The sequence below is a fragment of the Chionomys nivalis genome, chromosome 23 (genome assembly GCF_950005125.1).
Source record: "Chionomys nivalis chromosome 23, mChiNiv1.1, whole genome shotgun sequence".
Classification (NCBI taxonomy): domain Eukaryota; kingdom Metazoa; phylum Chordata; class Mammalia; order Rodentia; family Cricetidae; genus Chionomys; species Chionomys nivalis.
The window spans coordinates 39,870,526-39,884,652 of NC_080108.1; the positions used below are offsets into that span (position 1 = coordinate 39,870,526).

Sequence of the window (14,127 nt, forward strand, 5' to 3'; positions counted from 1 at the left end):
GGAAGAATGATGGGTGGGTGGGGGAGGGCAGGAAAGAGGCCTGGCTGGATGGAGAGGAAAAAGGATGGGTGGGCTTATTCATGGGAAATAGTAAATGACTGGTAATGCTAGGGAAACAACACACGGGTACTAAATGATGGGCAGCCCCGTTTTTAGCTAGGGAAACAGAAGCACAGAACAGCTAAATCTGTCCACATTTCCATAGATGACAGAAATACAAATATCTTCAGCATCAGAATGCAAAAAAAGTGACATCCAGACAAGCTGGACTGTTGAGTCTAAGGGTCAACAGCAGGGGAAACTGGAGCAAAGCTTAGGCCAAAGTGAAACTTTGGGAGACAAGTTTCCTGTTTAGAAATGGCATCAGGGGACTTGTCTGACTCTAGAGTGATGGAGCTGGGTACCATGTAGGAGGGAAGTATGGTGCCTAGATCATGCATCCATCCATGCATCCACCCATGCATCCTCCCATCCCTTTTATATCCACCCACCCATGTGTCCATCCATCCATTTTATATCCACCCACCCATGTGTCCATCCATCCTTCTTTTTATCCATCCACCCACACATCCGTGAATGCACACCTTCCCCCAGCCCCTCCTGAGGAGAGCTAGAAAGAATACTGCAGAGCTCACTGGCTACCCCGTGAAGGGACTCATGGTCCCCTATGGGAAGATACACTAACGTGTCCTGATCTCCTCTGGATGACAGGCTCAGGCCCATCGAGTCAGCCGCTATGAAGGACAGAACCACTTCAGAGGCACAGACAGAGCCTTCTCTGGATGACCCTAAGGGGACAGGATTGACAACAGAAGAGGACAGCGTGCAGTATGGCCGGGTAACCACCAGTGTCCTTGCTTCAGTCTGCACACTGGGACGGCACTCACCCTTCCCAGACACCTACTATGGGCCAAATGGGATTCTAACCTTCCTCTCTCTTAATCCTTACAATCTCCCATCTCGCTCTACGCCTTCCCCTAAAAGTCAGACGGTAATGGCCTCTTTTATCTTCCTTCCTTCCTTCCTTCCTTCCTTCCTTCCTTCCTTCCTTCCTTCCTTCCTTCCTTCCTTCCTTCCTACCTCTCCCTCCCTTTCTTCCTTCTGTCCTCCCTCCCTCCCTCCCTCCCTCCCTCCCTCCTTTCCTTCCTTTACTCTGTAGACCAAGCTGGCCTCGAACTCACAGAGATCCACCTGCCTCTGCCTCCCGAGTACTGGGCTTAAAGGCGTACACCACCACCTCCAGGCAGTAATAGCCTCATTTTAAAGATGAAGGATCCAGCGTGTATAGGAGCTGGTCCTTGTCTCTATGACAACACTCCAGTCTAGGGAAGCCCAAATCTGAAAGACATACTATCATTTCTCTTCTCCCAAACCACCTTACCTTTTTCCACAGCCCATCCTTAACCCATGTGTGCATCCCTCACCTGTCCTTCCTTCACCACCCAGATCAGCCGGTAGCTACGGCTCACATGGATCTACAGCAGAAGGGTCCTGAGGCAGGAGTCTGTAGAAAGATGCCCAGTGAGGCTTTGCTAACGATGCCTTTGGGAACTTGACTTGACCGAGGCCCAACTCATTCTCTCCTCCTCTGTGTGTCTCACAGGTGAAGACCACCACGTACCTGAGCTACCTGAAGGCGGTGGGCACACCCCTGTGCACCTACACCCTGTTTCTCTTCTTCTGCCAGCAAGTGGCGTCCTTCTGCCAGGGCTACTGGCTGAGCCTCTGGGCTGATGACCCGGTCGTGGACGGACGGCAGAAGCATGCAGCCCTGCGTGGCTGGGTCTTTGGACTCCTGGGCTGTCTCCAAGGTACCCTATGTCAGTGAGCAAAGCTCTGCTCCCACTCCACCCCCTCCTGTCCTTGGATGTCTGCTCAGGACATTCTAGGAGCAACCATCCCAGGTCCTTGATGTAGCCTGAGGACAGCTCTTCCCTACCAAGAAGGTATCTCTGAAGTTAGCTAGCTAATGGCCTCAATCACCCGCCCCAAACCTCCAGACAGCCACATTCATCACAACTGAACCCAGGCTACAACCCCTCCCCAGGGCACTCTCTTTGGCCTCTTTCACTGCCCCATTTTCTCCTCTTTCTTTTTCATTCTTTCTTTCTTTTCCTTCCTCCCTTCCTCCCTCTTTCCTTCCCTCCCTCCTCCCTCTCTCCTTCCTTCCCTCCCTCCCTCCTTCCTCCTTTCCTCCCTCCTTCCCTCCTTCCTTTCCTTCCTCCCTCCTTCCTTCTTCCCTTCCTTTCTCCTTCCCTCTATCCCTCCCTCTTTCCTTCTTCCTCCCTCCTTCCTTCCTTTCTTCTCAGGAACTTTTAAAAAACACTTGTTTGTTTATTATTCTCAGTGTGTGCACGGACACATGAACACCACAGCACACGTGTGGTCACACCTGTAGGAGTGGGTTTTCTCCTTCTCCCACACAGATCCCAGAGTTGGTATGCCCAGGCATCAGCCTTGGCAGCGGGTCCTTCTGCTGAGCCTTCTCGCCAGCCCAGCTCAATTTATTGTTCATTTCAAGGCAGTCTTTCCTCAGAGCCCAGGCTGACCGCAAACTCAAGATCCCCGACTTCCCTCCCAAATGCTGGGACTGCAGGTGTGCACCTGCACGCTCAACTCCTTCTATTAAAATAGCAATAACTCCTGAAGTGATCGCAGGCTCACCTCTGCCAGAAGGCAAGGTGCAAAGGGCTCCCATGTGCCCTTTGCTGTGGACACCGGGCTGCGAAGTGATACTGCCATATTGCATCAGGATCTTGACTTGTTGTGCAGTGGCACTATTTCGTTATTTCTGTAGCAGTCCTCACAACCCCACACTCGGGGTACTGGGCATTCATGTCCCTGCAAGGATCATCTATGGTGCCCTTGTTGAACCTCATCCTCCCTATTCCAGACTCCCCTGTCCTTAGCCCGACTCCCCGACATTTCAAACATGGCCACAGTAAAAAGAAACATGCAGGTCTGGCCCCATCATGAAAGCTGAATTTGTCAGAAATAGTGACACACTCCTGTACCCCGGCTACTTGTGAGGCTGAAGATAGCATAGTTACACATTTAAGGCCACCCTGGGCTCAAGGACAGCCCAGGTAATTTAGTCAGATACTATCTCAAAATAAGTGAAAACAGGCGTGGTGGCCCAGTGCAAAGACAGCCTCCTCCAAACCTGTTGACTTGACATAACTCTTGGGAACCGTGTGGCAGAAGGAGAGATCAGACTTTCACGGGTTGTCTTCTGATTTCTACATACATGCTATGTCATGGACACGTCCACACACATGCACACGCGCGCACACACACACGCACACACACAAGTAAATGTAAATTTTAAGTAAATGGGGGCATCTGAGGATATAGAGCTTAGCATAGAGTGCTTGCCTAGCATGTGTGAGATCCTGGCTTCAGTCCTCAGCACTGCAAACACAAAGCACCCTCAGCACGATTTACTAGGACTGTGGTGACATCAGGAAGGTGCCATGAGCCTCCCCAACCCAGGGACCCTTATGTCTGTAAACCTGCTGTCTCAGCTGGGAAAAGCTACTTTCAAAGACGGTCACTGCATCCACTAGCACGAGCTGTCAATCAACTATGCTGGAATGAACTTGAACTCATGTTTGGGTGGCACGCAGCTGCATTCTAACCTGGGGTGGTGGCACACCTGTGAAGTCTCAGCACTCCAGAGGTGGAGGCAGGGGAATCAGGAGTTTATACTTATCCTCTGCTACATCACAAGTTCAAGGCTAGCCTGGGCTACATGAGACCTGCCATCTCAAAACAACTGGACAGTCTCTAGAATCAAGGAAAGGTATTCTCCCACAGCCAGCCAGCAGAGGAGCTGGGTCCTGGAGAAGCCTGGGGTGGGGGTGAGGGGGACCTTGGGAGCAGGTGCCAAAGACCCAGTAGTACCTGGCCGGCAACAGGCCACCTCAACATCCCCAGTCCACAGCACTTAGCTCCAGCTCAGCCTGCATCCACCAGGGTTGGCCATTTACAAGTCAGGTGACCATCATGAACCAATCACAGTGACCCACATGGCTGGCGTGTTCTGACTGGCTAGCTGAGTCATGTGACTGCCCTCTCTGTAGTGTGAGACCATGATTGACAGTAGAGTCCCCTCCCCTTGCAGCCTCTTCTCCTGCATGTGGTGGCTTCTTGACCCCTTGTTTCCCTTAGCTGTGGCCGACCACTCCAGTTTCTATCTGTGTCTGCGCATCTGCCTCCTGTCTGTTCCCAGTTCTTAGAAGGACACAGGTGTAGTCCCTGCCCAAAACCTAGAATATTCTTTTCTTGTACCTATGAAACTTGTATTTCTAAATAAGGCTGCATTTGGAGGTTGGGGTAGGCATGAGTTTGGGGAGACACTATGCTACACCCCAGTAGTAGGTCATACGACAGTCACCGGGTGCTGGGAGACCTGCCCCAACCCAGCAGCAGGTTCTACTCAAAGTCCCCTCTGCAGCCATCGGACTGTTTGCCTCCATGGCTGCGGTGTTCCTGGGAGGGGTTCGAGCCTCCGCTCTGCTTTTCCGGAGCCTCCTGTGGGATGTAGCTCGCTGTCCCATCGGCTTCTTCGAGTGCACGCCTGTCGGGAGACTGCTGAACCGCTTCTCCAAGGAGACGGACACGGTGGATGTGGGCATCCCGGACAAGCTGAGGTCGCTGCTGACCTATGCCTTCGGCCTCCTGGAGGTCGGCCTAGCGGTGTCAATGGCCACACCTCTGGCCATGGTGGCCATCTTGCCGCTCATGCTCCTCTATGCCGGGTTTCAGGTACGGAGAGCTCAGAGCCCAGATCTTGCTGAGGTCTTTTCGCTGCCCTCTATTCTGCCTCACCACCAAGCAGGCCGACAACAGAGGATACCTGCTCCTCCCTGTTCTCTGAGAGTTCCCTCTCAGCGTCCCTGTCCCCCCTCCCACCACAGAGCCTTTATGTGGCCACATCTTGCCAACTGAGATGCCTGGAGTCATCCAGCTACTCATCTGTGTGTTCCCATATGGCTGAGACCTTCCAGGGCAGTCCGGTAGTCAGGGCCTTCCAGGCCCAGGGACCCTTCACGGCACAGCACGACGCCCTTATGGATGAGAACCAGAGGGTCAGTTTTCCCCGACTGGTGGCTGACAGGTAGGAGAGCCTGGGATGAGAGTACACCTGGAAAGCCCCTCCCCGCAAAAATTGAGCTGCATGGTTAGAGGGGTCAAATGGCTTGAGCACAGTCCTACAAGCTGGGGACAGTCTGAGGCTGGGTCCCCCTCAGACCACCTGAGCACACAGAGCCGACAGGGTCTCTGACATCCAGTGGACTGGAGGTACAAACAGAAGTGCGGTTGCCAGACAATAGTCCCAACCTGTTCCCTTGGTGACAAGGCAGCTGGTATCAACCGTCTTTAATCTCCTTTGGGAGAGCACAATATGGGGTCGACTTCTGGCTAGGCTGTTTTCAAGCAGGTAGCCGCTGGACAAGTTACCCGACCTCTCTGAGCCTCGCTCACTCATCAGTGCTGTCACACCCTCTCTGAGCCTCGCTCACTCATCAGTGCTGCCACACCCTCTCTGAGCCTCGCTCACTCATCAGTGCTGTCACACTCAGGCAGCTGTGAGGATCCAGCAGTTCCAAGGAGCCTGCTTCTAACATGTGTACCGCATACCTGGTCCTGCTCCAGCCCTTCCCGAGCCTTGGTTTCCTCAGCTGTCGTCTCCCCTTGCAGCCGGGGGACCAGGCATCACCTGTGATGCTCCCAAGGACATGATAGGTACTTGTTCCGTCAAGGTCCCGAGCTCCCTGAGCGTGCCTGCTTATAATACCTGCTCGCTATCTGTTAAATGAACGAGCAGACAAACGAATGGTAGAGCAGGGCCCAGTGAGAGGTGCGTGCTGGATCTACCCGTTCAGAATGTACTGTTGAGCACATTCTTCGCGCTGAGCTATGGACGGAATCTGGAGACAGAGAAAACAAGATCTCTGTCCCCATGGAGCCCAAGACTCCTAATGGTGACAACAGCTGTGAAATCAAACGATTTGTCTGTGAGAGAAGCAGGGACAGGAGGTCAGTGGATGTGAGAGAAAAAGAAACAGTCAGGGCAGGCTCCCAGGAGAGAGTGCTGGAGCTGACCTCATGAGGGGGCAGGCCAGGGCGGGGACGGCTCATGAGTGACAAGCTTGCCTTTGAAGTAAGAGGGTGTGGGCTCAAACCCACATTCAAACTCACCTTACCAATAACTCAGGTGTAGTGGCATGAGCCTGTCACCTCAGCACTGGGAGAGAGGGCTTGGGTTGGAGGCACGTGGGTCCCTGAGGCTCACTGGGCAGCCAGCTAACTCTTTTGATGAGTTCTAAGCCAATGAGGGACCCTGTCTTAAAACAGGAAGGAAGAGCTGGGTCCTGGTGGGTGTGCCTTTAATCCCAGCACTCGGGGGCAGGGGCAGGCGGATCTCTGAATTCAATAGAGTTCCAGGACAGCCAAAAAAAAAAAAAAAACTCAAGATGGATGACACCTGAGGAATGACCGTTAGGGGACATTCGATCACACTGTGAACCCCGAGTTTGCATTTGTGTTAATTAAATAAAGTTAACCTTGGATCAGGAAGCCGAGTTAGCAGCTAGTTAACAGAAAGCAATCGTAGAGGGTCAGAGGGCACAGAGAAGAGATAGATGCAACAGAATGGGAGGGATCTGGAGTGGTGCAGCCTTTTTGTTTGGCAGAGCAGAAGGATGCTCTCTTTGGGAGACACCAGCAAGGGGAAAAGGTCAGCTAGTTGCTACTCAGCCTCTCTGAGCTAGCAGGTTTTCACCCCAGCCTTTGAAGCTCAAGATTTATTTATAAATAGGATGATAGAGATTTAGTTAATGCTACCTTTAGCAGAGGCAGAGCCGGTGCCTACGGGAACAGAATTCCCACCAGCCTCAGCCTGAGTGGCCAGACCGCTGCCGGGAAGCAGGTCATAACTGCACGGACACAATAACTGGCTGAACTAGCAGAAGATTAAGGCACAGTCACTGTGCCGAAGATAAAACAACAAATGACAGTTGAGACTGACCTCTGACTTGCACACACACGTGTACCTGTAGCCAAACACCCACCAGGGAGAGGACGTCTCCAAAACAGGAAGCTCTGTGGAACTCCCAACATGTACCAGACCCTCGGCTGGGTCACTGGGCAAAGCAGTTAGGTCCCATTGTGGGGCCCCCAGTGGGTGCTGAGCGTCTACCACGACCAGAGAAGTGGGTCCTGCTCGTCCTGCTGAGCCCTGCTTTCCTCCACAGGTGGTTGGCTGCCAACCTGGAGCTCCTGGGGAATAGCCTGGTGTTCGTGGCCACTCTGTGTGCTGTGCTGAGCAAGGCTCACCTGAGTGCCGGCCTCGTGGGCTTCTCAGTCTCAGCTGCCCTCCAGGTACTCCTGCATCCCACCCCTGCTGGAGGTGGGCAGAACAGAGACAGACGGGCCCTGCTGGAGTGTTCTCCACTGCCCAGCACTAGGGAACCTTGTTTGACCTCAAGCAAGTGGCTCAAGACCCTCTGTGTGCCCATCCAAGTAATGGTCCAGCACTCTACCTCTTCCGGTTAGGAGAGACAGGCAGAATGTTGAGAGGTGTCCAGTGGGGTGTTTATTGTTAGTGCTTGACAGTATGCAGTGCTGGGTTAGAATACCTGTGTCCACAAACACACACATACACACTCTTACACACATATACACTCTTACACATAGTCTCTACACACTCACACACTCTTACACACAATTCTCTCCTCTTATACACACCATCTTACCCTGTATCTTGCACATACATACAATTCTCTCCTTACACACACTGTCTTACCCTGTATCTTGCACACTCTTACACACAATTCTCTCCTTACACACACCATCTTACACTGTATCTTGCACACTTTTATACACAATTCTCTCCTTACACACACCATCTTACCCTGAATCTTGTACACTCTTATACACAATTCTCCCCTTACACACACCGTCTTACCCTGTATCTTGCACACTCTTGTACACATGCATGCACATACACTCTGTCTCATCTGCGCAGCAGCAGCAGTTGAAGGTGTTACTCTAAGAGCATCTTCGTAAATTACCGGTCATCTCCTTCAGGGTCAGTGCTCTAGGCAGAACCAGCAGTCGCAAGAGAGGCCATGGGGGGCATGTGGCAGGCTGTCCCTGTGAGCCAGCAGAGGGAGAGGAATGAGAGCAGGGCCAGCTACGGAACTGCTCATCGGCCCCAGCAAAGCACTTAGAGGCTCAGTGGGATGGACATCAGGGAAGGCCTGGCCCCTCTGTGGAAGCTGCCTGAATGGAACCCACAGACCCGGGTCTTATGTGAGTCCTGGAGAGGCCAGGCACCTTCTCTGGTCCTGTCTGGGACAGTGCTGCCCCCTGCTTCCTCCATTGTCTGTCCTATAGGCCAGAGCCCAGTCCCACCCCTGAGGGCCCAGGTCCTCAACCTCCCTGTGCCTACAGTCCCTCTTTCTTTGCCTTCCCTGGCACTTGGCCAGGAAGACCTGATGAGACCCAGAGGAGCCCAGCTGAGGTGTCTTCTCAAACCAGGTGACACAGACCCTGCAGTGGGTGGTCCGCAGCTGGACAGATCTGGAGAACAGCATGGTGGCGGTGGAGCGCGTGCAGGACTACACCCACATCCCCAAAGAGGTGACGAGAGGGAGGATGCCTGCCCCTTCCTACCAGGAAGCAGCGTCCCTGTGGGCAGTGACAGCCAGACTGACCGCGAGAGTGGAGAGTCTGAAGCCTCCTGCTGTAGCAGGACAGGTCGCTGCAGCAGCAGGAAGGGCGTTCCCTCAGCTTTGTGACGTGAAAGTGACAGCCATGCTCCAGCCCTGCAATGGGGCATAGGACAGGGCGAGGCCATCACCCAGGCCAACAATGGTGGTAGAGTGATTTCTTAACCTAGCGACAAGCCAAGACAGCTGCGGGTGCCGAGGACAGACCAGGGTTCTCATGGCACAATGCCACGGGAACGGAGCAGCGAGGTCAATGACGTGGCATCAAGCTGGGCACAACAGCTCACAACTAAATCTCAGTTCTTAGGAAGTTGAGGCAGGAAGATTGATGCTAGGTGGGAGCCTGCCTGGTCTGTGTAATGAGTTAAGGCTAGTCTGAGCTACACAGTGAGAAGCTATTCTGGATAGAAAATTTGGAGTTATCCTGGGCTACATAGCAGATTGGGGATAGCCTGGGCTATATAGTAAGTTAGAAGCCAATCTTGGCTATATAAAGCAATCAGGAGCCTAGCGTGAGCTACATAACAAGTTAGAGGCTATTCTGAGAGGCTATACATAGAGAGTTGGAGTATGTATATCCTGGGCTAAATAGAGATTTGGAGGCTAGTCTGGGTTACAGCAAAGTTAGATGTTAGTCTTGGCTAAGTAGCATGTTAGAAACTAGCCTGGGCTATATACTGAGACCTTCTCCTACCAACAAGACGCTGCTCGAATGTCCTGGAGTGATTTCCAAATGAAGGTGTAGTGTGGGAAACTGAGGCTCTGAGGGGCAGACCCCCCATGAAGAGCTTAGGACAACTCCTCTGACCTGTGTCCAACCTGTTCCCTGACCCAGGCTCCCTGGAGGCTGTCTACCTGTGCAGCCCAGCCTCTCTGGCCTACTCGGGGACAGATTGAGTTCCGGGACTTTGGGCTCAGACACCAACCAGAGCTGCCGCTGGCTGTGCAGGGTGTGTCCCTGAAGATCCATGCAGGAGAGAAGGTGGGTGGCACTCCCACTACATCCTGTGGGCAACAGGCTCTAAGTCTGAGAGATGCCCAGCTTGCTTTCTTTCTGTTTTTGTTTGGTTGGTTTTGGGTTTGGGGTTTTTGATTTGGTTTGGTTTGGTTTCTGGTTTTTCGAGTCAGGGTTTCTCTGTAGCTTTGGAGCCTGTCCTGGAACTCGCTCTGTAGACCAGGTTGGCCTCAGACTCACAGAGATCCGCCTGCTGGGATTAAAGGTGTGCAACACCACCTCCTGGCTCCTGCCCAGGCTTTCTTAATTCCCCATCTCCCAGGCCCTGATGTGCCTCTAGGGGTGGCTTCCTGTGTCTACCTTGATGTCCTGGATGAGGGGCATGTTGGGCTGCCTGGAAGGATGGATATGGAACAGATGACAGAGGATGGAGTGTGGGAAAGAACGAGCCTGTTCTTAGGGCAGGATGGCGAGAAAGAAAGGACGGGTGGACTGATTAGGGGCAGAGAGAAAATAAGGGCTGGATGGAGAAGGTGCAGGTAGGACAGGATGCAGAGGAGGATGCCGGAGCTGGGAGGGAGGGCTCGCATGGAAGGATGGGGAGTGATGGAGGTGGCTAGGACATAGAGGAAAGGTAAGGGGCAGAAATGTGGGGAGGAGGAGCTAGAGAGAGCCCAGGTGGAAGGTGGGATGGAAGGTGAGCGGGTGTGTTGAAGGGGCGTGCTCAGTGGAGGGGTACAGAGATGGAGGATGAGTGATTGTGTTGAGGGGGCATGTTCAGTGGAGGGGATACAGATATGGAGAGATGAGGGGCTGTGTTGAGGGGTGTGCTCAGTGGAGGGGGTACAGAGATGGGAGGATGAACGGGTGTGTTGAGGGGCACACTCAGTGGAGGGGGTACAGAAATGGAGAGATGAGGGGCTGTGTTGAGGGGCACACTCAGTGGAGGGGTACAGAGATGGAGAGATGAGGGGCTGTGTTGAGGGGCACACTCAGTGGAGCGGGTACAGAGATGGAAGGTGAGCGGGTGTGATAAGGGGCACACTCAGTGGAAGGAGTACAGAGACAAGTGCTGTGCAGGGGAAGAGGGTGTGCATGGACCTCAGGGCTAAGGCAGACCTGCTCAGTGTGGGCCTCACTCTTTGTTACCTGGCAGGTGGGCATCGTGGGCAGGACAGGGGCCGGGAAGTCCTCCCTGGCTTGGGGCCTGCTGAGGCTTCAGGAGGCTGCTGAGGGTAATATCTGGATTGACGGGGTCCCCATCACCCATGTGGGACTGCACACGCTGCGGTCCCGAATCACCATCATCCCTCAGGTGAGGCCTAGGCCTGGGAAAGAGGTGGCAGAGGAGGGAGCGAAGGCAGGGCCTGTTCTGACCCAGCGTCCCTCTGGCCAGGACCCTGTCCTGTTCCCAGGCTCTCTACGCATGAACCTGGACCTGCTTCAGGAACACACAGATGAAGACATCTGGGCAGCGCTGGAGACGGTGCAGCTCAAGGCCTTTGTGGTCAGCCTGCCTGGCCAGCTGCAGTATGAGTGTGTGGGCCAGGGAGATGACCTGAGGTATGGCCGTCCAGCAGTGGCAGACCAGAATGAACTGGGCAAGGGCAGGGACAGTCCGGGCTCTGAGCATACTCCAGGGGATCCTCAACGCCATCTGTCATACAGGTCCCAACCCATCCCCGCAGTCCCAAGCCTCAGGATCTCTGTGCCATGTTCCTTTTCCCACGGCAAAGTGCCCATAAGGCGCTCTGTCCCACTCAGTATCTGTTTTGCTACAAAAGCACTATGCTTGATGTTTGACTCTGATCTCAGATTCACTGTGGCTAAGTGATGAGCGTGTGTGTGTGTGTGTGTGTGTATGTGTGTGGCGTGTGTGTGTATGTGTGTGGCATGTGTGTGTGTAGTGTGTGATGTGTGTGTGGTGTGTGTGTGTGGTGTGTGTGGTATGTGTATGCATGTGTATGTGTGGTGGGTGGGTGTGCATGTGTGTGTGTATGTACGTGTGTGGTATGTGTATGAGTGCGCGTGTGTGTGCATGCGTGTGTGTGGTGTGTGTGGTGTATGGTGTGTGTGTGTGGTGTGTGTGTGAGATGTATGTGTGGTGTGTGTGGTGTGTGTGATGTGTGTGTGGTGTGTGTGTGCATGCGTGTGTGGTGTGTGTGATGTGTGTGTGGTGTGTGTGCATGCGTGTGTGGTGTGTGTGTGTGTGTGTGTGTGTGTGTGTGTGTGTGTGTGTGTGTGTGGAGGCCAAAGGTCCACCTTGAGTGTCCCCTCTATCACTCTCCACCTTGTTTTTGAGACAGGGTCTCTCGCTGAGCCTGAAGCTCACTGATTCTCCCGGGCTGGTTGGCCAATAGGCTTCCAGGGACCCTTTTGTCTCTGACTTCCGGGAACTGGGATCACAGATCCATGCCCTTGTGCCCAGCTTTTATGTGGGTATTGGGGATCTGAACTCAAATTCTCATGTTTGCACAACAAGCGTTTCCCTCACTGAGCCATCTCCCCAGTAACGCCCTTTGCTAGAGTGTTTTAAGGACGAAGCACATATAACATAAACAGGGGCTGGGGGATGTGTCATCTTTTTTTTTTCAGCGCAGGGCACTTCCCGTAGGGCCTCATGCACACTGAGGGCATGCTCTAGAACCGCTGTCCAGTCCTGGCCTTTCCTGGCCGTCTAGCTCTGCATGTGAAACACAGTTGTGCAGAGCTGGTATTGGTGGTGCAGGCTTGGAATTCTAGCACTCGAGAGTCTGGAACAGGAAGAGGTCAAGTTTGAGGGCAGCCTGGGCTACATAGTGAGGCACTGTCTCAAAAACCCAAAACCAAGTAAGACTGTGCTCCATACCTTTAACCCCAGCACTCAGGAGGCAGAGGCAGGTGGATCTCTGTGAGTGTGAGGCCAGCCTGGTCTACGTCGTGAGTTCCAGGTCAGCCAGGGCTACATATTAAGATCCTGTTTCAAACACATAAAACAAAAAAAGGGACAATGGCCACCTTCTGTGGCCGGTATCCACTAAAACACCCTCATCACTTAGCGTGTTGTGATGGGAGCTGGGGAGATAGATGCTCTGTGGGCAAGTGTGAGGACCAGAGTTCAGATCCCCTGAACCCACGTAAATCTAAGTAGGTTTAGCAGCCACATGTAATCTCAGTGCTTGGGAGGCAACGGTAGGAGATGCCTGGGACAAGCTAGCTGGCCAGGTTAGCTAAGACAGCCCACTCTGGGTTCAGGGGACACTCCACTTCTGTGAATAAAGTGGAGAGTAACTGGGGAAGCCACCCCATGCCAGCCTCTGGTCTGCACACACCCGTGCACACACATGTACCTGCAGATGTGCATCACAAGTGCCCACAATGATCATGCAGAACAAAAGAAAAAGAAAACAGACTTTTCACAGGTAGAGAAACCAGGGCTCAGAGGTGTGAATGACTTGTCCACAGTCAGCCAACACCAAAGCAGCAGAAATGGATTTCCCCAAACCGTGCAGATTTAGACCCTCATGGTGGGGTCAACACACCCAGATGCCATCAGCAGCTGTCCGCAGGGTCAGCTTGCAGACAGACCTATGATGACACCAACTTAGCCTATCCATGCAACTTATTCACAGCGTGGGTCAAAAGCAGCTCCTATGTCTGGCACGTGCCCTTCTCCGGAAAACCCAGATCCTCATCCTGGACGAGGCCACTGCCTCCGTGGACCCAGGGACAGAGATGCAGATGCAGGCGGCCCTGGAGCACTGGTTTGCTCGGTGCACAGTACTGCTCATTGCTCACCGCTTGCGCTCTGTAATGGACTGTGCCAGGTAAGGCGTCCCTCCTGGCAGTGGTGCATAGGAAGACGTGTAATGAGTTCCTCTGCAAATGTCCTGACAGGGATCGCGCATGGTCCACTGCTCAGGGGCATGACCAAGTCCCCAGGGAAGGGCATTCAGCCCAGGAACTGTACATCCAGGAAGATGGGAGGGTCAGGACGCAGCTTGGAAGATCAAAACTTCTGGGGAGTGAATTCAAAGCAGAGCTGGGTTCTCAGCCAATGAGGGCCTCAGCTACTGTCACAAGAACTGCTCTGTGTCTTCCTTGCAGGGTTGTGGTCATGGATGAGGGACAGGTGGCAGAGAGTGGCAGCCCAGCCCAGTTGCTGGCCCAGAAAGGCCTGTTTTACAGGCTAGCCCAGGAGTCAGGCCTTGCTTGAGTCGGGACTCTTGACAACTTCCTTGGAGCCAACTGTACAGCCTGCAGTGGCTGGGGATGCCAGAGACCCGGGGACCATCGTACTCCCCACGATGCTCAATCTAGCCTCCGCTTTGGGAGGAAGATGGCAGAGAAAGGGACAGATGATTGGAATACCAGACCCTGAAGAACCCGGCATGTCCAGGGTGGCCTGAGCAAGGCCATGATCACTCTGCAACCAGAGAGGACAGTGACTCTCAG

General features: G+C 53.6%; 1 protein-coding gene across 1 annotated transcript in view; it reads left to right on the top strand.

Annotated features, from left to right (window-relative positions):
• LOC130865129 (ATP-binding cassette sub-family C member 6-like) overlaps nucleotides 1–13,888 on the top strand; it is a 49,749-nt gene extending 35,861 nt beyond the window's left edge. Inside the window, 11 exon segments of the mRNA XM_057756008.1 lie at nucleotides 712–838; nucleotides 1,604–1,811; nucleotides 4,457–4,767; nucleotides 4,920–5,119; nucleotides 7,260–7,386; nucleotides 8,548–8,649; nucleotides 9,574–9,720; nucleotides 10,850–11,008; nucleotides 11,090–11,256; nucleotides 13,305–13,499; nucleotides 13,780–13,888. Coding sequence (XP_057611991.1) covers nucleotides 712–838; nucleotides 1,604–1,811; nucleotides 4,457–4,767; nucleotides 4,920–5,119; nucleotides 7,260–7,386; nucleotides 8,548–8,649; nucleotides 9,574–9,720; nucleotides 10,850–11,008; nucleotides 11,090–11,256; nucleotides 13,305–13,499; nucleotides 13,780–13,888 — 1,852 coding nt within the window.
• The last annotated feature ends 239 nt before the right edge of the window (nucleotides 13,889–14,127 follow it).